Raw genomic sequence first — 24,688 nt, 5'->3', positions numbered from 1 at the left:
GCAGCGCAAACATGACTGATCTGTTCAGACGCTCAGGGGATGTGTTTGTTTTGGCCACAGCTGATCTGGAAGCACCTAGGGCACATCCTTTCTTTTTCTTTTTTATTTTTTTTTTCCTTTATTTATTTATTTCTTACAACAGAAATAATGAAAAGGGTGGTTCACAAATTAAAATCAGGCCGCAAGCATAGAATTAAGACATTACATTACAGACATTGAGCACTTCCGTTCCGCTGTGACGACACAACGGAGCACGTCAGTCGTTCACCAGGAGAGGGAGGAGCAGCTGCTCAGAGAGCAGGATTCAGGAGGATTACTGAGAGCTGCATGAATGAAGCCACAAACCACTCTGGGGGTGTTTTTGATAAGGAAATAGCATGACAACATGGCTAAAAGCTCCAAAAAGTCGATTTTGCATGATATAGGACCTTTAAATGTCAGTGTCATGTTTCTTGGAAATGAATGTCATTGTTCAACTTTTTTTTTTACTGAATAAGTTCACAAAAAACGGAACAAAAACACATTCAGCTATGGAGGACCGTGGCTGCCAAAACAATAAATATATCTATAAATAAATATATGAAATAAAGATCAAATTAGCAAAGAAATGCATGCATTTATTATAATAAGTGCATTTATGTATTTATTTATGTATTTCCATATTTATTTCTGCATTTATTTATTTCTGTATTTATTTATGTATTTATTTATTTATGTATTTATTTATTTATGTATTTATATCTGTATTAATTTCTGTATTTCTCATAATGTATGCAAATCATGGGGTGGGTCTTGAGGCTGCTGCTGTAAGCTCATTGGTTAATCTTTTTTCATGCACACATACTGATTTCAGACGCCTTGTCCAGCACAGACACTGCCAAACATGAGCTCTGCTTCAGTCTATGGACAGTGGCACAGATAGTAGAGCGGGTCATCTTGTGACCAGCGGTTCGAATCCTGCAGGGGCACACTGTCGTTGTGTCCTTGGGCAAGACACTTCACCTGCGTTGCCCCCAGTGTCTGCGTACATTGGTGTATGAATGAGTGTGTGAATGGGTGGGCGGATCCTTGCTGGACTGGAAAGTTCTTTGAGTGCCTAGTGAAGGTGGTAAAAACGCTAGACTAAAGCAGAGTTCATGTTTGGCAATGTCTGTGCTAGAGGCGAGATTCAAACCCTTGACCTTCCGATCATGAGACTTCCCGCTCTACCCACTGCACCACTGACGCCTTTGTTCACTCAAAGAGCTTTCCAGCAAGGATCCGCTCACCCATTCACACACTCATTCATACACCAATGTACGCAAACACTGAGGCCAAGGCAAGTGGGCATAGACTGAAGCAGAGCTCATGTTTGGCAGTGTCTGTGCTGGACAAGGCGTCTGAAATTAGTCTGTGCGCATGAAGAAAGATTAACCAATGAGCTTACAGCAGCGGCCTCAAGACCCACCCCATATATATATACATAAATATGTAAATAAATAAATGCACTTATTATAATAAATGCTAAATGCACTTATTATAATAAATGCATGCATTTCTTTGCACATATGATCTTTATTTCATTCATTTATTTATATATTTATTTATAGATATATTTATTGTTTTGGCAGCCACGGTCCTCCATATTCAGCTGTAGTTTGGGCTGAAATTGTACACAGTGTTTTGCTCATGAATATCAAAATTGATCCTTTCAAATAATTAGAAATTAAATATGAACAGATTTCTTTTCCATTTCTGGCATTAAAAATATTGTATTCAGGCATTAAATTGCATTCAATTTAACTTGCTGTTGCCGGGGCAACCCTGCACACTGTGTTACACTGTGCCAAACCACTCCTAGAATCTAGGAGCGTGTGTGTTTTCCAGTGCCCATGGCTGCTTGACCACACCTCAGTTATTGGACAGTTATCAGGTTGGCTCACACCTGACTCTAAATGTCTGCCTAAATTTGTCTAATTTGCTCTTGGAGGATATTTAGCCATGCAGTGTACTTACTTATTCAATGCTCTCCTGTGAATGTTTACATGTTATGGCCAATAAAAATATGATAAAATGTTTCATCATTCCTGTGATTTTGATGAAGATCAGACCACATTTAGTGACCAATCTAGGCAGAAATGTGCCAAATTCCAGACAGTGTACTTACTTTTATTGCCACTGTACATCCTTTGCAATTGTCAAACAATGCTCTCTGAGGTGTTCTGGTTCCATTTCAAGGTACTTTTCATCTTGCAGATTAGCAAGTGGTTGAGGCAGATTCTGATCTTAGAGAATCTTTGGGACAAATTGGTTCTGAAATCCACTGGACATCGTAAATACAGACACTTTGGTCACGCGATGCAAGTTCTGCAATATTTCAAGTCTGTCTGCAGCTGATGGTCTAGGGGTGTCAGACATTATTGGATCAGCCTTGGCCAAAAAGACAAGGCAACGACCTTCCTCGAGCAGGATGTCCCAAACTGCAGTGTAAAGAAGTGGACCCTGCTGTGTGAAGAAGAGGACTGCTGTGTGAAGAAAAGGACTGCTGTGTGAAGAGGACTGCTGTGTGAAGAAGAGGACTCTGCTGTGTGAAGAAGAGGACTCTGCTGTGTGAAGAAGAGGACTGCTGTGTGAAGAAGAGGACTCTGCTGTGTGAAGAAGAGGACTGCTGTGTGAAGAAGAGGACTGCTGTGTGAAGAAGAGGACTCCTGTGTGAAGAAGAGGACTCCTGTGTGAAGAAGAGGACTCTGGTGTGTGAAGAAGAGGACTCTGCTGTGTGAAGAAGAGGACTCCTGTGTGAAGAAGAGGACTCTGGTGTGTGAAGAAGAGGACTCTGCTGTGTGAAGAAGTGGACCCTGCTGTGTGAAGAAGAGGACTGCTGTGTGAAGAAGAGTGAAGAAGAGGACTCTGCTTTTCTTTAGCTAAATGAGCTTAAGGTTTTATTGAAACAGTTAAAGTGTATTTGTTCTCATTCACCACAAGATGTCACTGACGTCCCACCACGGCCCACACTGTGAAGCCTGTATGGAAACATTAGGCTCCTCTAAGCAGGTGAGCCAGTGATAAATACATGATGCATTTATTTACAGTTAAATTGACTGTTCTCAAGGCCTATTTACACATAGGTGGGTTTGTTCAGATCAGCTCCTCAGGTCCAGCAGCATGTCTCTTGGGTCGCTCCTCTGCCAGCTCTGCTCCAGACTGCCGGGCCGAGCAACACCAGCTTCTTCTGAGCTCCCGCTGAGCTCCTCCGCTGCCCCGCTAAGTGCCCAGGCCTGGACTTCTCCTCTCGGGCCACGTCATGACCGAGCCGGCCCCTCTTGTGGTGAGCCCAGTTTTTTGAGCTCCAATCTCTACCACCGTGTTTTCCTCGGCTCTCATCTCTCGTGGAAGCTGGGGCTGTGGATGATCTGAGAGAGCAGTCCGAATGAGTCCATGTGGTCCACAGGCTGCTGGGAGGGCGGAGAGCTGGGCGGGGCGTGGTGGGGGGGTGGTACCTCCAAAGTGTTGAGTCGGGGTAGGAACTGCGCCAGTGCGGGCAAGCCTCGGTCCTGCCCTCGCTGCCTCTGCCGCGGGGTGCCCAGGCTGAGCAGCTGCCCGTGGGTGTGGGAGGAGTACGTGCTGTAGCCGTCGGGGAGGATCTGCTCTCTGAAGGTGCAGTCGTCTCGGCTGTACGTGGCCTGCAAAAAGCAACATTAAAGCAGTCAAACCTTGGATAAACAAAGTTCCTCCTTCTTCGTCAGTTCTCCCTGTGGCCTGGTGATGTCAGTTAAGGGCCTATCTCACCAGCCTGGAGACTCGTTGGAGTTTGGAGCTGCTGCTGGTCACGGAGATGTCTCAGAGATGTCCCCTGGGGCTGAGGTGAGTCTCCAGGTTGTCTGGGTGAAAACGAACAAGTCTGATTTCAGCGGAGACTGCAGGGAGACTTGGAAAAAGTCTCTGCTTGGCCTCAAAGAGGTTGTTGTCCTCAACCTGCGTCTCCGAGACCTCCAAGTCTCTGTCTTTGAGATCTCCTTGGTACACAGAGCTTTTATAACATTGGCTTTGGAAACTCATATGGCGGCCGTCAATTTATGTCAATTATCATCACTATACCAATTTCTGTTTTAATTCAGTTGCACAATTTTGGAAATATTAGTTTTTGTCCAAACATTACCCCGCGGACTGCCCTGCAGGTCTGTGCACTGGGCGTCGCGTTTTGTATGTTCTGAAGCACATCCGTGTTGTGTCAGCGCTGTTTGTGTTGGAGCAGACTGACAGCTCAGGCCAAGGCTCTCTCCATTCAGGTTTTAGGCTCTGCAAACATGAGGGCACTGGCCAAAGGTCAATGAACCCAGCGCTGTTTGAATGAATGACTGACTGGATGTTTTCACTTATGCATTTCTATCAACGATTAGTGTTGTTTTGATTCACGTTGGAGCCGGAGGAACAAGGTAATGAAGGAAAGTCACATGTATCCTCTGCATATGACCCGTCTTTCAGCCTGTCGGACGCAGAGATTCAGCGAATCATTATCTGCATGATCAAGCAATTTTGTATGTTTTGGAATTTGCTGAAGTGGAATGTGATTAAAATGGCTTTAGAAAGACACATATGCAGTGAGACATGGTCATGACAGTGCAGTGAAGGCTAGAGACAAACAGAGCGATTTCTGTGCCCTCGTTCTGTCTGACACCCCCCAGCTCTTTATTAAAGAATGCACGCAGCAGCTTTTACACTTAAATAGCCACTGAAACGTCCCAGCCCTGGTTTGTTCAGGAACATGTGGAGTGAGCTCTTACTCATTAGTATCTGAGCTCAGGACACTGCACGTGAGCATGTGATTGGCTTAAAGCGGAGGCGTGTGAGCTGATCACAGGCATTCACCTTTTGATGCCTTTTAAAGGGGAGCATTATGTAAAATCGACTTTTTCAAGCTTTACATCGTGTTATTTTGTCATTGCCTCATTAAAAACATGCTTGGAGTGTTGCCCTGGGTCATTCACGTATTTTTGAGTAAACAGTCAGAGTCATCATGGAGGATTAGCTTCATGTGTTGTGAACCGGAGCTACAGCAGCTCTGAGACTTTTGCAAAGACACACATCAGTGTTTCTTTTACCTAAACACCCAGAATTACAACCGGTGACAAGAAAACTTTTTTCCATGGCTGGATCTGAGCTGGGAATGTGCTTGGGCCTTGATGATGCACAGAGCTTCCGGAGAAAGCTAATGCTACAAGATAAAGCTCCGATTATGACAACGAGAAATATGCACGAATAAAGTCAGTGAAACCACCATCGACATTATGAACCGTTTAACAATGATCACACACTTGATTTAAGTGTATTGCTCACATTTCATCTACAATGGGTTGTAGCCGATTTTTTGGGGTTTTCTCCCGGAGCTAAAGAGCAATTAGCCGTGAGGAGCTAGCAGCTAGCTTGGAACGATTCATAGAAAACAAGCAGCAAGCAGTAGCAAAGAGGGACTAAAGCCTCCAAACAGCAGGTACACAGAGCCCCTGAACTCTCAAAGGTTCGCCTCCAAACTCACTTTCCGGGTCAGACGCAGGATCTTGAGTGGCCATTCTTCACAAAGTAATAAAGTGCTTCCAACAGGAAGATTAAAATGCACCGAAAATCGATCATAGTATCAATGCGTGTGGAGGAGACGGGAGAATCCATGCAGTATGTGTGTGTGTGTGTGTGTGTGTGTGTGCATTTTTGCTATTTTTTGTGCAGGCTTATTTTGCAGAACAAAAGTCACTGCTGGAGTGGGGCGGACGGAGAGAGGAGTGGCAGAGGGACTGTTCACTCAGCTCACTCTGATCTTGGCCGCCTCCGAAGCGACATCACCGCACACTGCCTCCTCCTCCGCCCCAGTCACCTCCGCCGCTGCTGCCCCACGAGGAGCTCAAAGTGAACGCGCATAAGGCAACGAGTTTGAGAAATCAAAGTCCTAATGAAATAATAAACAACGGTTACAGATCGCGTGGAAGCTAGTCCTCTTTTTCTTAAGTTTTTTTCCCCTTTTGTGCAAAGGAGAGAGAGGCAGAGAATAATCATATTCAAAGTTTAATCATCAAACATGCTCTAACATGCTGCAAAATACAGGGATCAAATTTTCAAAAGCTTGTGCTACTTGCTTTTTGTTGGTAATAATTGGAATGACTAATGCAGAGAAACAGAGACATTGTGTCATTGTACCTTTTGGCAGGGCTGTAACGATGAAGGGGCCTCTGGGCATTTGCTGAGAGGCCCCCATTTGAAAGGAGCCCAGAAATAAAATTCTTTAACAGCAGTAAATAGACCAGCTAAAAATTATTATTTATGATCTAAAATGCACCAGATTGCAGGAAATCAAATCTGAATTATAAAAAAATTCTTGGGGGAGGACCCCCAAACCCCACCTTCAGAGTGCCCTCCCACACTTTCAGTAGGTTCTGATGGTCATGTAGGGTGGTGCCAAACCCCCTCTGATCCATTATGCAGTCATGTAAAACGTATACTTGTTTTTGGCTTAGAATTCAATATGATACGAGACACTCCGACCAAAGTCTCACTCCAAAGTTTGGTGAAAAGTTGGCAGCCGTCTGAGACGGCGTGCCGAAGGGGGCGTGTCGGAAAGGGTCAGGGCTTCTTAAAGAGACAGACTTGTGCTACAGCCATTGTAAGGAGAGCAATTGTATACAATACTATGTGATTGAAAAAAGCATAATACCCCCCCCCCCCCCCCCCCCTACATGTTCCAGCCATGTCCTAATGTGTAGAATGAGCTCAGACCTGTTCACCACAACTGCCACTAAAATCCTGCACTGTCACTCAGAAAGTGCCGTCATGCACGAGCTTAATATAGAAGGTGCAGTTACACGTATGACCTGAGGTGGCAGTAGTGAGTATAAAATGACGAACTTGCATCTAGTCTCTTTAAAAGGGGCTAGATGCAAGTTTGCTATTTTATACTCTCCACTGTCACTCAAAATCCTGACAGTGCAGGATTTAAGAGGCAGTTCTGGTGAACAGGTCTGAGCTCATTCTACACATTAGGACATGGCTGGAACATGTAGGGGAGGACAATACATAATTTTTTATTATTATTCATTTAGTGTACATAAATAAATTTGTAGTTTTGGGCCCGTTCACCTGGAAACAAAGAAATAATACAACCTACACTGTAAGCTGTTTTATTATTTCACTGAGTCAACTTAAAAAGCTAAAGTAGCTACTGCAGTATTCTACTAATTATATTATGTTTTTTTGTTGCTTTCTAAATAGTTTTTTTTTTCTTTTTCTTTTTTAGCTTTAGTTTGCCCGGTGACTGAAGTGTTTGGATCAATCTCCGAATGTCAGCTGAAATGTCTCGCTATATTGTTTTCCCAGACTTTAATCTTTCAGATTCATTTCAGTTTAAAATCAGTGCACTCAGGCCCTATCCATGTCTGAAATAGCGGAAGAAAAAGAAAACAACGGTTTCATATATATTTACTACAATACTGTTGGACATCCTTTTACAGTCTGCCTAAGCGGATATAGATTTCTTACCGATGTGTAAAGCGTGGCGTCCCTGTGGATGCACAAGAAGCGGTCCGAGGCGACTCCTCTGAGGGCCACACAGCCTGGACTCACGGCAGTGATCTCCAGAAGAGCTGCAGGGCACAAGACATTCAGTCAAAGACGTCCAGGGAGGGGAATCGTCTTTGTAAAGCTTTGTTTATGTGACACGTTGTGCTCCCTGTGCATAAATGGCTGGTCAGTTAAGCTTCCTATCCCCTGACCTTAAGCACTCCCAGCTTTGTGCGTACCGTGGCTCCGCTCCCACTCTCCCCGTAGAGAGCCCCGTAAATGCTGGCTCCCCCTCTGGGTGCATGCCCTCACAGCCGTATGTGAAGCCTGTGGTGTGGTTGGCTGCCGTAACTCGCAGTCAAAGCCTCCGGCCAACCTAACAGTGCTCTGCTCTGGTCTGTCAAGTCAGAAACAGTACTCGTGTAACGGAGCCCAGGGACACTGGTGACCAACTTTTGCTCTGAATTATTATTGACTCTCTGAATGATTCTATGAATTATACTTTGTTGACTTTGATTTGCCTCCAATGGAATTGAACATTTTATGCATCTTAAAGTAACAACTAAGACTCTTGAAAATGTGAAAATAAATGAACTTTTCTATTTCTACAACGGAAGTGTCTGTGATCAATTTGAACGAACCTGTGTGACCTTACTGGTAGATGGTCATTTTCCGGTCTGACCATCCGGTGGCGGTGCAGTCACCTTAATAATGTACACTTTGCTACACCACCATGTCACGTTTACGTGACACAAGTCTCCCAAAGCGCTCCACACAAGGAAAGGGATTGTTATTCCCTCCATAGCTGGTGGTGATGAGCTGTGTTTGCAGCCACAGATTCCCCTGGGGAAGACTGACTGAAGCACAGCTGAACACATCTACGCCAACGGACCCTCCGGCCTCCCATCCATGTCCTAACCAGGGCTCACCTGCTGAGCTTCTGAGATCTGACTGAATGGGGCATTCTTAAAGCGGTATGGCCTTGGGAAACAAGCACAGAGCAGACACTTCCACACCACACAGCACCAAACTCATTTGGACATTATGTTCTATCTGGACACTACATTTACTTGGACATTGCATGGGTTTGGTGCTTGGCTGTGCCAAACATTGTCTTAATGGGCAGATTTTATTATATGCCTCAAAAGGTTTCGAATGTATTCACATGCAGCCATTACTTCTTAGTGGTAGTTTCAGAGATAATAAGTAAAGAAACAGTTCATATAACTAAAGAGAACATGTGCACTATGCAGAGGCCTTCCTCTCCAGAATGAATTGTAGTCACAGATCTTTCTCGGCTAATGCTCAGGAGGGATGGTGTCATGGCACAAATACAAGTTGGGAACAAACAGATATTTGGTTATTGATATTTAATAGATTTAATAGATTTGTCCAGAATCACAGCAGACCAGTGGCCTTTCCGAGCACCAACCCTTTTTCTCTGCCCAAAAGTAAGGACTTTGTTTCAGGTAAATTCAAGTCAAGCAAGTTTTACTTTTACATGAAAGTCTTTTGGCCACAAAATAGAAGTGTTTAAAGTTCAGCAGGAACCACAAAATACAAACCAAAATGCAGAAAGTAACTCAAATGAAACTCAAGCCCGATTCCCCGTCCCACATGGCATGAAGTATAAGTATGAAAGTTTGCATGTAAATTGAATTTAATATCAAATGAACAGTTTTTGCCAAGCATGAAAAAAACCAGAACAGTACAGTTAGTCATATAGTTTTATCTAATAAATAAATACTATACTTTCCTTTAAGAAACTACAACATGTGTCATTCTCCAGCAAAAACAAATAGTGTTTGATTCATAGAGGAGGAAACCTATGTAGACACGGGGAGAACATGCAAACTCCACACAGAAAGGCCCCATCCAGGTGGGAGTCGAACCCAGGACCTTCTTGCTGTCTTACCCCGTGAAAAGCGCTTATTGATTCCCAAATTCCATTGCTCTCCATTTGAAGCCTCCTTCAATAGTAACCTTTAGTCCACAGTACAAATCCAAATGGGATCAACCCCATTGTCTGTAAGCCGACCGAGCAGTAACATATCTCCAGTTTTATCCCTGACATCACGTAACCACAGGACATTCTCGCGGAGGGCGTTCTTTTGAAGAGCGTGACGTCCGGTGCAAAAGGTCAATAAACTACACTTTACATCGTAATAAATATCATTTGATATGAACCTAAGTGCTTTTGGCTATTATTTTAGTAATATTATTGTAACAACTACACTTAGGTTGATACAAGGATGTGACCGTTACAAAAGTGCAACCTAGAAAAGCATTATATCATATACTGGAAAGGGAATAATCATTTTAGGGAAGAAATTAGTATTCTTCCCTAAAGAATAATGATTCTTTAGGGAAGAATTATTATTTGAACTTCTAAAGTTTGAGTAGGTTTGGTCTAGTCTAAGATCTAAGAGCACATTATTTCTTCATTCAGATTATTTTTTATCATTTCAAGTGAAAAACAAATAATTGCAGATGTTACAGTTACTTTTCAAGTGGGATTTCTGCTCGTTCCATTGGCATTAGCATTTCATCTGATCTTAAATGAGTTCAAGCCGACTCAAAATCAACATAATGAATATAAACAGAGCTGTGACACATCCACACAGCACTTACTGTGAGGACTCTGCAGCGCGGAGCCATGCACTCCTCCGTCAGCGCTGATCAGCAGGTGCAGTCCTGTCCTGGCAGCATACAGGTGTCTCAGCCGGGCCACTTGACTCCAACCGGTCCCTGCGCCGTGCTCCACCAGAGGGGCACACATGACGGCACCGCTCAGCAAAACACCGGCCGTGATAAGGACGTCCATGAATTGGAGACTCATTATGTCAAATGTGTTTATTTTTTAAAATAAGCACAGTAAATCTCTAGCCTGTTCATGCCGTACTGAAAAGAAACGTGGCCTTATCACACAGCTTCCTTTTAAATGACGCTCTTATCAGTGGCCGATAACCTCTTTCAAAAATCAAATTCTCAGAAGCGGATCACAACACACCCCTGAGCACTGCCCACCCACAGCTGCATATGAGCTGCTCACAGGCCACCCTGGAAAGCAGTCTGTTTTGACCACATGGGACTGTATGTTTGACTACATTCTCAATCCTGTCCAACTGGCAGGAGTCCAGACAGGAGTGTATTTACTGTACAGGTATACATATATACAGGGTATATAATAACCCTATCAGTAAATATATATATATATATTTATATAGGCCTATATATTTATATATTTACTCATAGTGATCAGTACTTTACCCAGTCAGCCACGTATGTTCTTCTTTATGGTATCAAAGCTGCCCAGATGAACCCAGTGAGCTCAAAGAAATCAATACGAGACAGCCACAACGTAAACACAATTTACCAGTTGGAGTTAAATAGTGACTTCCACTTTGATGCTCCACTTTTGCTTCACAACTAGAAGGTCCTGGATTCGATTCCCACCTCGACGGGGCCTTTCTGTGTGGAGTTTGCATGTTCTCCCCGTGTCTGCGTAGGTTTCCTCCGTGTACTCCAGTTTCCCCTACCACTAAAAACATGTGCAATAGGTTAATCCTCCAGCGAGGTTATTCTGACCATCCGCCTTGCCCTACATCAGGATATGGGTCCCCGGGCACGGCACTGCTGTTGCCCACTGCTCCTTACGGGTTGCTCCAGGGCATCAAAGGCTCGGTCAAATGCAGAGGACACATTTCCCTACGGGTACAACAAACAGATAAGAACTCGAATGATTACAACCATCCTTTTAGTCATTCCTGTTTTAATTATTTTCAAACAGTCATTTTCAAACAGTCTTGTTCACTGATGAGGCCGTGTGACCCTGGATGGTCAGATGGATGGAGTAGTGGATAGTTGGTGAATGGCCACAATGTCCCGGCTGTGACGTAAGTAAGGAGGGGGCGGAGTCATGTTTTGGGACAGAATCATGGGGAGAGAGCTGGTCGGCCCCTTAAGGATCCCTGAAGGTGTGAAAATGACCTCTGAAAAATATGTGGAGTTTCTGACTGACCACTTTCTGCTATGGTGCAAAAAGAAGAAACCATGCTTTCCCGAACAAAATCATCTTCATGCATGACAACACACCAAGTTTTCATTCAAACAGCAGCTCTGGGAGGCTGAAGCTGAAATCCCCCCCAAAAAAGTTTAATGGATTTAAGAATTTTTAAGCTCCTATCACAGAAGACCTCTTATGTTAAAATATAACTTGACCTGTTGAGATGTTTTTGATTGAAATATATTTGGATTTCAGTAAATATGACCTCCTAATGCTGCGACTTCAACAAATGACCATTTTCATTTCTTTACAACCTATAAAATATATTGAATCACTGCTGTGCATAATAATTAGGATGAGTGCATTTTAAGTTGTTTATTATATTATTTTTTGAATAAAATACTGTTTTCACTGGGAGGTTTTTTCAGACTCCAAATAGTTTCAAAACATGCAGGACCGTGGAGTTTGCTGAATTACCCAAGGTAACAACTGGGGGAATTAAATTACCGATATGGTCGACACGCACAGATAAAAACTCTGAGGTCGTTAGTCATTTTGACTTTTAACCTGAGGTCACAAGTAATTCTAATGTTTTTAGTCATTAGCCAACACGGTGGCACAGCGGTTCACGCTCGTGCCCCACAGCTCAAAGGTCCCCGGTTCGATTCCCACCTGAATGGGGCTTGTCTGTGTGGAGTTTGCATGTTCTCCCCGTGTCTGCGTAGGTTAGTTGTAAAAACATGTACAATAGGTTAATCCTCCAGCCATGTGTTACTGACCACCAGCCTGGCTTCACATCATGGAGATAGGTTCCCGAGAGCCAGCCCATGCTGGCAGCTCACTGCTCCTACAGGTCACCCAGCGACATTGAGGATGGGTCAAATGTAGAGAACTCATTTCTCTACAGAGATTAATAAAGTATAACTTAAACTTATTAATAAAACTTAATTAAACTTATTACTAATCATCTGAAACTATGAAATCAAATTCCTGAATGTGTATATAATGCTGATGGATTCTATGGTTCATTGTCTGTTTGTGCTGTCTTTGCCAATAAAACATGTGCAGACAAACCTGGCTGTACCTGCAGCATAATGATTAGCAGTGATAGGCAACGTCAAACTCCAGGGGGCAAAAACGGCCCTCCATCATAGAACCTCTGGCCCTCAAGATGATTTTGAGGAATATTATTACACAAATCAAATCAAATGCCTGTTAAAGTATAAAATGTCTCCTATAAAATGTCTTAGCAGACACCCATTAAGGCCATCCATGTATAATGATGCTTTACTTGCCGACAATGGAGCGGCCGGCCCCTGGTGCTTAGACGATGAAGAAAATCATCCCTCCACGAAGCCTACCCACAGAGGTTACATGAAGCCCAATGAAGCTGCACATTTGTATTTGTGAAGGGGTTAAAGTCTAAGCATTTGGTTGAGCTCCAGTCTTGGCTGTTACTCCGGGTCACTCCACACTAAAGCCACAGTCTTCTTTCCGCTCTGAGTTAAAATGTAATTTTAAACAAACAGTCCCATTCACAAAAGCACAACACAAGGCCACGTTGCAAAACCCCATCCTTCGGTAAGCCGCTCATTTGGAAACTGACTCGGTCTGAAGAGGAGGAGGGCTGCCAGTGAGGCAGGTGCACAACATGGACACTAGGTGGCGGCCAAGAACAGCCTTACAACTGTGCCACGATCCCTCGGTAAATGTATGGGAAGAATCAAATCAAAATGATTCCAGACACTGAAGACCAAGCACAGCGTGCAGTCTTGACCAGTAGTTTTTTTTTACAAAGTAGTCTAAACTATTAAAATGTGCATTTATTATTATTATGTTTGTCATAGATTTAAATGGAAATAAATATTCGCGTAGATCTCCTCAATTTCGGATTGCAACTGAGCCATGCGCAGTCTCTCAAATGGAGCTTCTTTACGCGCGACAAATGTGTCAAGTCTGAAGGTGGCCTGCCTCTAAACCATGGGCCTGATGTTTCTTAGTGCATGTGCCAACAACGACTTCAGGGTTTCACAGGGCGCCATGAGCGCGCAGCTCTTTACGCACCACTGGACACTGGACAAGAACTGCTCCGGGCTCCACGAGGGCCTCCAGAGCGCCTGCTTCCGATGACCACAAGTCGCTAGAGCATCAAAACCAAGCAATAAGAAAGATGCCCGTTTTATACATGTCTGTTTTTTCGATTTACTAATTTTGTTCACAACATATATATATATATATATATATATATATATATATATATATATATATATATATATATATATATATATATATATATATATATATATATAATTATAATTCACAAATCGTTTATAATTAGTTTTTCAGCAAGTTGTGTCAAAAGTAGACTTAAAAAAACTACATTGGACGAAAATAAGACTAAAAAGTTCACTAAAACTGAACTTTTACACATTTATAAGATCAATGCATTGTTTGTTATTCGATGAGTTTGCAAAAAAAAAAAGTGTCGATCACAGAACAAGACTTTAGTGATAAAGAGCATGCAAATCTATGATTTTTGCATATGGCTCTGCAAGAATACTGGACCAGGATAGAAACCCAGCTGGTCCAAAGGACACTGCGAATAATAAAATATTCGTTTTTGAAAGTACAATAAAAATCTAAATGGAAAATAGAAGATATAAACAACTCAATATAAATGAATGAATTAAAAATAAACAAACCCCGGAGAAAGGTGCTGCGGGTCAGGGCGCCGGGGACAGCCGCGTCCTGACCTGTAGACGCTTGATGGAGGCGCAGCAGTCGGACGCATGGACCGGGAAAGATGCGGGCAGAGCAGCGCCTTGGAGCATGATGGTGGATGAAGAAGCAACGGCCGCTTCATCAGGGCCAAACACACGGGCGACGTATCGCGCGACGCTTATTGGTTCTATTTTGAGGAATGAGTTATGTGCGTTGCCCTTGGCGCGTATTGTGGCCAGTGTGTACGGGTCAGAAGCGCTTTTCCACAGCCTCTGCTGAAGCTCCCGTCCCGTGGCCACCGCCGTCTCATCCACCGTCCTCATGTTCCAAGGCGCTGCTCGGCCCCCATATTCCATGCGTCCGTCTGCTGCGCCTTCATCTAACCCGCTGACCACAACTGCACCTTCTCCGGGTTGAGGTCTCTCTTCCTCCCCGTCCGCGCTTCCACTTTTCGTCTTCTTACCGCGCTAAGAGCAGGTGTGCTGGATGCGCATCACCGGGGATTGGCACACAGTCACCTTATAGAGGTTAAGAGGATGTGCAATAAAAATCAAACACATGAAGTGAAAACATCATGGCCTGTTCATTGCAGTGGCTACAGCGGGTGACGTGACCCCCGCGCGCCGCCAGGAAAAGCTTCTCGCAACTTGGAGAAATAAAAATGCTGCTTATCTGTCCATACATCCGATATGACAGCGTGTATATAAATCTCCTTGAAGAGTGTCTGTGAATGGTCAGTTTCATCCATGCAGTCACTGCAGTCGCATAATATGTCCTGTACAGAGAACGTTTGTTGTTGCACTATTACTCACGCTCTGAGCCTATACTTTCAAATATTGTCTTTCTTTTTCAGCATCAGATTGAACACTCTACGTTTAAGTCATTTAGAGAGATTTTATTTCATAACATCAAACAAAAAATGCTCAAAGGAGACGTTTCTTGGTCTTTTCGTTTTTGATTTCAATTTGAAAAATGATTGAACGAATTTGCATAAAACATAATAAAATGACTACATCAAAATGAATTTATGTGTCACTAAAACACAGTTATGCTGTGTTTTGAGCATAGATATAAGGTTTTGAGTCTATTTGATTCATACATTTCGTTTATGTGCGCTGAACAATGGAGGGAACCGCGAGGGGAACCATGTGACCTTGGTCAGAGCAGAGAGATGCAGGTACAACTTCGAGCTTGTAACACAACGGAGGAACTGGCACAACGGAGGAACTGGCATTCTGGAATCTGAGGACTGGACAGTCTGTGATTGGCCCGTCTGCTGAGGGATCCTTCGGCCCTGGGTCTCTATAGCCTGTCCGTCCATGGGAGTGGATCTCTCCTTCTGTGGTTCTCCCCAAGGTTTCTCTTTTCTCCTGCCGGGTTTTTGAGTTTTTCCTTGCCGTACTGGAGAGTCTAAGGACGGGGGACGCCCAAGCCGCTCATCGCTACCTTTGGACATTATATTTGCCTGGATTCACCTGAACTTTTAATTGTCATATTTATTGCTGTGTTTTATTGCCTTGATGTTTGTTGCAGCCCTTTGAGGCGACTTTTGTTGTGATATTGGGCTATACAAAACCATTAAACTTGAACTTGAACTTGAAACAACACCGTCTATCTTTGTCTCATTATGCAAGTCAAAAAGGTGCATGAAGCCCTTGTACAGCATCAGTGATTATGGTCAGTGTACTTTCGGGTATTTGGATTTTCTTCATTGGAATGAAAATTAAAAATGGAAAAACAAGTTGTTTTTCAATTTTGGTTTGCAAATCAAAAAACGAAACATGAAAAAAAAACGCAATTTTTCAAGTGAATGAAATGTTGTTTTTAAAGATAAAGCTGATTTTCATGTTTGCACTGTATATTTAATAAACAAAACACAAATTAAGACGAAAACGAAAAATAACCCAATTTTCGTTTATGTAGCCGGAAGTTGCCAAGAGCGCTAAATCTAAACGCCTCTTATATGAAGGTTCAGTTTGTGCAAAAACATCCGTCTTGTGATTGTCGGCCTGCGGCTCGAAGTGTTGCCGCTGTATTGACACATTTAGGCCATTCCTTCGGTTAGTGGCCAGCAGACACTATAGATACTATAATAGGAATGATGGCAATAAAAAAATCTTTATACGAGGCCGGAATCTGGGGTCTCCTTTGTGCACAGTGAGGCACTGGTGTGAACCAAAGAGCGCAGGATTTTCTCTGTCATCAATAGCCTGTTAGCAAATCAAGGGGAGGAACACATTCACTGTCATCTCAAGTTAGCAAAGGTCTAATGAAAAGTGCTGGAGAGACACGAAAAAATGTGTTTGATCTAATCAGTTTTACGCACAACTACTGTCTCTCTACATAATGTTCTTCAGTAGATCAGTCTCTTGACTAACCGTCAATGATCTAAACCAGTGTGGTCAATGTCTCGCTGTTCCTCGGCCCCCAATCAAAATTGCCCTTTGACTCGGGGCTCCGTGCACTCTGCGGCGCACTTGGTAACTTTTACGCACAGCCTCTCCTTGAGAGGTTCGAGCCAGACGCGCACGGCTCATCCTGTGCACAAAGGCGTGGCTTGTGCTCTGTCCATATTTTAGACTTGGCCTAACAGATTGATATGTTGGCTGAATGTGAAGGTGCAGTGGTCCTTACTGGCGGAGGCTGGGATAGAAGAGTCAGACACAGACACAACGTAACGGCTGCTCTCGTGAACACCCTGACCTGCTCCATTCCAAGGCCAATACTGTAGGCTAAGCTGTAAATCTAGGCAGACTTCAGTCTCGCACTGTCAGCCTGCTATAGCCTACCTGCTGCTGATGGGAAGTTGACGTCCCTGCTCCACTAACTGCATCTGTTTTACAAGTGCCTCTAGTGCATCAAGACACAGCATTGCCTTACGTGGCCAAGCTGCTCCCCGGACTGAGTGAATGTGTTCCTCCCCTTGATTTGCTAATATGCTATTGATGACAGAGAAAATCCTGCGCTCTTCGGTTCACACCAGTGCCTCACTGTGCACAAAGGAGACCCCAGACTCCGGCCTTGTACAAAGATTTTTTTATTGCCATCATTCCTATTATAGTATCTATAGTGTCTGCTGGCCACTAACCGAAGGAATGGCCTAAATGTGCCAATACAGCGGCAACACTTCGAGCAGCAGGCCGACAATCACAAGGTGGATATGTTTGCACAAACTGCACCTTCATATAAGAGGCGTTTATATTTAGCGCTCTTGGGCCACAAATATGACAGCTTCCGGCTACATAAACAAAAATTGGGTTGTTTTTCGTTTTCGTCTTAATTTGTTTTTTGTTTATTAAATATACAATGCAAACATGAAAATCAGCTTTATCTTTAAAAACAACATTTCATTCACATGAAAAATGGCTGTTTTTTTTTCAAGATTCGTTTTTTGATTTGCAAACCAAAATTGAAAAACAACTTGTTTTTCCATTTTTATTTTCATTCCAATGAAGAAAATCCAAATACCCAAAAGTACACTGACCAATTATGCGCCAATAAAGTTGTTGTTGGTTTGGTTAAATGTGTCTGTGGTTTAGTTACTTACATTTGTTTAAAACAGTGCTTATTACAGCAGTTTCTCAACGTTTTTAGACACATTTGAATGATTATAGGCATGGTAAAAAAAAAACTGAACTATTTACATATTATTTTGTATAGCCACTATACAATACGCATTGCATGGCATGCATCGCACACAGGATTTCCAAGTGCAGCCTTGTGCTCAGCAAGGCATGGGTTTTTTCTAGGTATCATCTCCAGGAGATGAGCAGCAGACGGGACTTCTTTGCCTGGTGGTGGAAGGTGTCCGTTCTCATTCTCTTCTTCTGCGACATGAGCACCCTCATGAAGAACATTCTCGGAGGAATACCTGAGCCACTCTATTCATGATAGCTTTCCTTGGGGTGCCATTGTCCTGGTGATCCCTGCGATCAGCAGCAGCTGTGGACAAGAGCAAGATCCGTGAAGTGCATCAGCATGAATCAGAATGGTCCACTTCTTTGTCTGTAGTAGCTCATCATCCTATCTGACATGTCACCTCCCATCTTTGACTTGTACTCGCACACAATGCTTGTGTGGCAAGGCGAGGGTTGACTTCTATTTTACTTTAGCTCCAAAATGCCACAACGCCACCCCAGGAGTTTCACCTGGAGATTTAACTAACTACAGATTGACAAAGTGCAAGGCACACAGGTTCGTTATGATATAAAATGACAAGCAGGCAAGGTCCATCTTACAAAAGTTTGCTTTATTTTTCTATAAGTTAAAACAGTTGTGTTTGTTGAGTTCCATTTCGAAGTGCACAATTACTTTTAATGCAAGTTCTGTACCACTTGTCCATAATTTCAGTTCTTTATCCAGTACCAGGTTTTCGTTACTTCAACACACGATTTTGTAGTCATTCGGTGGCACTTGTTCCAGAGCGAAGAGAGGACCAGACAAGACAGCAGTTTCCATGCCTGAAGCTGCACAATTAAGGGCGCATCTTAGGCACTATTCAAACAAAGTTATATATATATATATGTCTTGTATAAAAGTTACCTGCTAACAAAACGTGGGAAACCTAAGCGGTCAACAGTGGACGGAGCTTTAGTCGGACGCCACGCCGAGCTACCACAGCTGTGACAAGAATACGGCGTGAGTATGTTTTGAAAGATTTTGCTACGCTAATAGGCTAGCTGCCACTCTTACCTCCCACACGAGCATCGCAAGGTTGGACGATGTAACCAGCGCACCAGATACCAGCGCCACCGACATGCTAAAGTAGCGGAGAAGCTCTGCATTAGGACTAATTTAGCATTAAAACGCATTAATTAGCGGGTTGACGTTACCTGCGCAGACATGAAGGAGCGCTCGGACCGGGTGGCCCGGAGACCAGGGGCGGAAGTGAGAGGTCAGAGGGCGCGTAACGTAAACCACGCACTATTTATAGGGCGACGCAATGCATGAAGCAAATAATAAAAAAACAAAACATTTACGTGGCAGAGCCTGCCTGCAGGCGATACTGCCACACTTGGACCAAGTGTCTCTCTGAGTGAACAGTGCAGAGCGCCTCAACCAGCTTGTCGTACCACTTGACCACCCTTAGTTTCCAATCTGCCCCGGTTACTGTGGCAAAGGCACCTCTTCCTTGGTGTTTCAGGGTTTTGTTCATTGCTTATGTGAGTGCCTAGTGGTCTGGGGCAGTGTTTTTGAACTGGTGCAGCATCACCTTTTATCTGTAATGAGAAGCTGCAACGTCCAAATTTTAATTTTGGCTTATTGTCTGTGTAGGCTCTCAGTTGTACAGAAGTTGTCCATCTTCAATGAAGGTCAAAGAGTCGTCTTCTGTACTCAGTAGTTGGAGTCTTGAACGTTTCGCCTCTCATACAAAAGGCTTTGTCAGCGAACTAAAGTTCAGTTCAGCCCACAGCTTAGATAAAGACCACAGAGAGGGGTTGGGGTAGGCTCGGCTCCTCCCCACAAACTACCAACACTCTAACCTGTGAGTAAACACCTTTGAAGTAGAGCATCTCTAACAACCTGCTCACTCCCGAGTATCGATGTGTCCTGTCCTCTTCAAAGCTGATCACTGCTACTTACCTGTCCTATTGTTCTGTTTTTGGCTGATGTGCCGTCTCATTGGACTGGCAGCGACCTGCCAGCTGTCGGGGAAGGACATTAGAGTAAAGTGGACAAAGATGAAATCTGAGTCCACCATTCCGGTTCATAGAGGGATTTCCTTTCTTGACAAAAATAGCTTTGTTTACTCCTTGTTCAAACCAACGTTCTTCTTTTGCTAAGATTTTGACCTCTCCGTCCTCAAAGGATTGGTTAGAGGCTTTGAGGTGGAGGTGCACAGCCGACTCGGGGCCGATTGTGCTTTCTCTTGTGTTTTGATTAAGTCTCTTCTGTAATACTTGTTTCGTTTCCCCAATATGATGTTCTTTGCACGCCCATGACACAGGAGAGCAGAGTCACTGGTACACACTTGGATCCGTGGAGGTCATTAAACAAAGAGGAGGCCCACTGCCAGCAGGAGCCTAAATAAACATAGACTAATTCTGAACTGCAGTTTGTACATTTTAATGATAGTAATAGTAACCAGGTAGATTTAGCGACATACCGAGGTCAAGGCGCGCCCCTTGCGTTCCCCGCAACAACACAAGCCCTCACGCCGAGCCACCCGAAAATTACAACCAAACCCGCATTAGCCACACGCAAATCAGTGAATTTTCACAGGATATTAGGCCTACACACCCGATACTCGCAACACTATGACATCCCTGAGCTTGACGCTTTTACAAACAGCGACAGTGCGCCTAGTTGTAGTAGAGCGGACAGCTTTTGTGCCGCCATGACACCAGCTCCGATAGAGCGTGACGTCAGGGGTCAGAGGTGGGTGGGGCAGAGTAAGGAAACTGAACCCCTTTCATAGTCCCCGGGGCGCACGCAAAATTTCCACTGTCACCTTGTAATAAAACAACAAATGCTTTGGCCCTGTTGCTAGTGTCAAAGTACAGCATTTCTTAAGAGTTCTGTTGATTCAAGCATTGATCATTGGACCGACTATCATAACTATTTATCAACAGTCACTGAAAATGACGCAGTGACCCATTTTTGGGTCCTGACTTGGACCCCATTATTAGTCATATATTCTGCAAATGTTATCACAGTTGTTTATTATTATTGTCATGAAAATAATTTAATTTTAAAAGTGAACAATAGAGGGCTTAAAGCACTTTTCCTGTATCAATGCTGAAATACTTTGCAGTATAACCATCACTTTCTAAGTAGGCACACTGTTTAAATTTACAGACTGGTTAGTGGCTAATTTATATGAGAAATATAGTAAAAAGTATTGTATTTATTTTGCGTCCTACTAAGAACAAGGCAACACACTGTTCCAGTGCTAGAGCATAAATCTTAGATTTAAAATATATTTAACATACAATTGTGCTAGCAGATAGTTTGACGTGTGCTCGCACATCCACATTTCCTTTACAAACATGAGCATCAGTGTAAAGTTTAGACTAGTGGTTAGGGTTGGAGCACTACAGACGACTCCGGTCAGAGAATCTTATTTCAACTTTATGTACAGCAGCGAGAAGTATACAGGTTTCCACGTGCATATGTGTGTGTGGTCTGAATACAGAGAAAACAAAGAGAAATATAGTAATTCAAATACTGGTAATTAAATAATAAACATAAATAAAATAACTATGCGGTGTCCTCATTACAGTTAGCACAGTACAGAAATTATAATTTACAGCACTCTAGCACAGTAGTGGCCAACTTAGAAACACGTGCGTGTTAGCTTGTGTGTTAGCGTGTGTGTTAGCTTGTGTGTTAGCGTGTGTGTGTTAGCGTGCGTGCTAGCGTGTGTGTTAGCTTGTGTGTTAGCCATTTATGAAGCTGTGTTGCAGATGTCAACTCCTTATAACTGCATTGTGAAGTAGCTTCACTTATTACTGTGATATTTACATTTCTTACTGCAGATCCGCTCGGAGAGAGGGGGCAGAATTAACTGAATCAAAACGTTGCGTCTTCCGAGTTTGCAAAATACCCCCAGGAAATACTCATATTCCTCACAAAAAATAGAACTCCATAGTGGTAGCGGTGCAATATAATGCCTGTAGTTTACTTTGGAATGGCTAAAATAACATGATACAGACCCTTTAATATGGTACAGTCTGCTATAAAATGATCAGATTTATATTTGTGATCGTATGTAACTATTGACAATTTGAGGATTTTTTTGAATGAGCTCTTAACATCTAAAGAATCCTTCAACCAATAGCTCTAGAAAGTCCAGTGTGTTTTATCAAGTGTGTAGATTTCCAAATATTATGGTTTGTATTCTGAGGGATCCTTCCGCCACGTGGTGGAGGGGTTTGAGCACCCAAATGATCTTGGAGCTCTGTTGTCAGGGGCTTCGTGTCCCTGGTAGGGTCTCCCATGGCAAACAGGTCCTAAATGACGGGTCAGACAAAGAGCGGTTCAGAAGCCCCTTATGAGAGACCAACAGGCCCGGTTAATCATGAGGCCGTCCTTCTGTGGACCCACCACCTGCAGGAGGAGCCATAAGGGGCTGGTGCAATGTGATTTGGGCAACTCCAACAGCTAAAGGTCTACATCATCTTGGGCTACTTAAACTGTTTGCTACTTACTTTAGGAGTGTGTGTTTTTGGTTTAGAACAATGAACTTGGAAAGACACTGCGTAAATGCGTTAGTGGATGTTTAAATTAATTAATATGCGTGAAAATGCACATAATAATGAGCCAGGTCGTTAACATGTCATTCACTTGCCCAGCAGAGACAAGACAGTTTGTGTCCTAATTCAAGCTATTTCCCAGGTAGATAACATAATATGTCAACAAAAGAACAGCCATCAGCTTATCTGACTCTCGTGGCCTGCAGTCTTCATGAGGCAGTGAGCTCCAAACAACACGAAAAGTCCGACTTCATTTCATCCAGTCTTCTCTCAGAGCAGTTTTGCCTTAGCACTGTTTTAGGTAACTTTTAGTCTAACCTTGTAGCTTACGTCAGTGAGCAGGGTCCTTTGCACTGCAGCTGTAGCTGCAAAAATTAACTGGAAATAAATATAAATGTCATTGTTTCACTGGGTAATTGACTTTACACAATACTGCCTACCGTCATATCCAACTCATAAACACATTTTCTAAATATTTTCAATAATAAACATTTTATTTATGTACTGGTTTATTTGGTCGAGACAGTGCATGTTAATAAACACACATGGGTCTCATGCATGTAAACCAAGCCACACTGGATTGTAGGCTTGGGCTAATTTACATCCGTTTGTCCTCCATACACACTCTCAATCATCGTGGCCTATTGTACATGTTTTTAGTGGTAGGGGAAACTGGAGTACCCAGAAGAAACCTACACAGACATAGGGAAACTCACTCGCAATCTTGGGGGCCCCTGCTTGTCTCGGGGCCCTGAGCAGCTGCTTGGTCTGTGTTTAGGCCGGTATACCATCAAAACACATACTTGTTGATCGGCACTACTTGTCGTTGCTGCGCAAGTGCAGAACTATTGAGTCATTTTACACCATCAAGGTCCGCTTTTTCAGAAAATAACATGATTTCATACATTAAACTGTCCAATGAGGCTGTTTATTCTACATGTAAATAGTAAATAACGTAGCTGCTACAACAATATATCTTTAAATATCTGTCTGTTGAAAATATAGGCTTTAAAAAGCACAAGCTTAGTCAATAATCATAAAGCATGAGTGTTTAATTGTAATAAAAGTTGCTGACGAAAGAGTCGTCTGCTCTTTAGTTACGTTATGTAAGGCAAGGTTTACAAGCTGTCAATAGCACGTTTTTAACAAGAAACAAAGATTATTGCGTCCGAGGGGGCGTGGTGTTGTGAACTGCAGTAAAGCCGACACTTCTCTCTCGCTCTCTGGAGGGCGTTTGACAAAGCAGTCAAAATTGGTCCAAGAACCAGGCTGTTTAAATGCACACGCCATAAAAAGATCGATAACACGTGGTGTTTCAAAACGTGTCAACAATGTTGTAGCTGAAAATTGACTTGAAACAGAGATATTTAAGCATTTATATTTCTCAGGAACCGAGGCACGTAGAATTAAACTGTTTTCACCTACGGAGAGCTCACCTTTCAAACGAGCCACAACATGTGTCCATAGCTATAACATAGAATATGCTGTGGTGATACAAATATCATGAAAAATAGTCTGGATTGTCAGCACTCTATAGCTAAATCCCCAAAACTTGTAGGTAAAAACAGCACGGCACTCAATGTGTTAACTAATTGTATTATAAATACTCTCAAATGATAGTTGTAACTGTACCAGAAAACAGTTATACATTACAACTACATGTATTTAGGACTGGTGTAACATCGAGCTGCACTACTTTGTCGGGCTGCACTATCAACATGTCGATGGTCAGAATGCAAAACCACCTCCAAATTTGTCAAATATTAGTTTTCACATTAAATGGTGAGAACACGAATGACTCCACATGTTGAGTCTATCTGCAGAATAATTATGCCCGACATTATGACATGAAAGTCACCTGAAAAAACCTCCTATCTGAACTGACTGGAATATCTTGAACCCAAAACCTCCTATCTACATCAGCAGCAGACCAACCAAACATCTGGGACATCTGTGGTATGTAGACCTTTTTAAATATCTACCAAAGTGTAATCATCAATCGTTTTATTAACAATTTTGCTTGTTGCACCCCACTTTTGAGGTTGTTGTTTCTATTTGTGTAAGGTTATCACAAATATGTATCATATTGTAGTAGTGCAACATTTTGTGCAACATTTTGATACTTTAGAGCAGTGGTTCTCAATCTTTTGGAGCCGCGACCCCCATTATAACAGGTAAAGGATTCATGACCCCCCGCCCGGGTCACACCGTGAGAAATAGGAACATTAGCCTACATATTTCTTAG

At 43.0% G+C, this 24,688-nt stretch overlaps 1 protein-coding gene across 1 annotated transcript; it reads right to left on the bottom strand.

The window, feature by feature from the left end:
• Nucleotides 1-3,094: 3,094 nt before the first annotated feature.
• fgf19 (fibroblast growth factor 19) lies at nucleotides 3,095-19,949 on the bottom strand (the record flags this gene model as incomplete). Its single annotated transcript, XM_079555441.1, has 5 exons — nucleotides 3,095-3,659; nucleotides 7,501-7,604; nucleotides 14,652-14,715; nucleotides 18,120-18,190; nucleotides 19,832-19,949. The coding sequence occupies 5 exons, from the start codon at nucleotides 19,947-19,949 to the stop codon at nucleotides 3,357-3,359; spliced, it is 660 nt and encodes a 219-aa protein (XP_079411567.1). The 3' UTR covers nucleotides 3,095-3,356.
• Nucleotides 19,950-24,688: the final 4,739 nt, after the last annotated feature.

Source organism: Gobius niger (genome assembly GCF_951799975.1).
Source record: "Gobius niger genome assembly, chromosome: 4".
Classification (NCBI taxonomy): Eukaryota; Metazoa; Chordata; class Actinopteri; order Gobiiformes; family Gobiidae; genus Gobius; species Gobius niger.
Note: the sequence above shows the minus strand (reverse complement) of the source record. Positions and strands in the feature narration are given on the sequence as shown.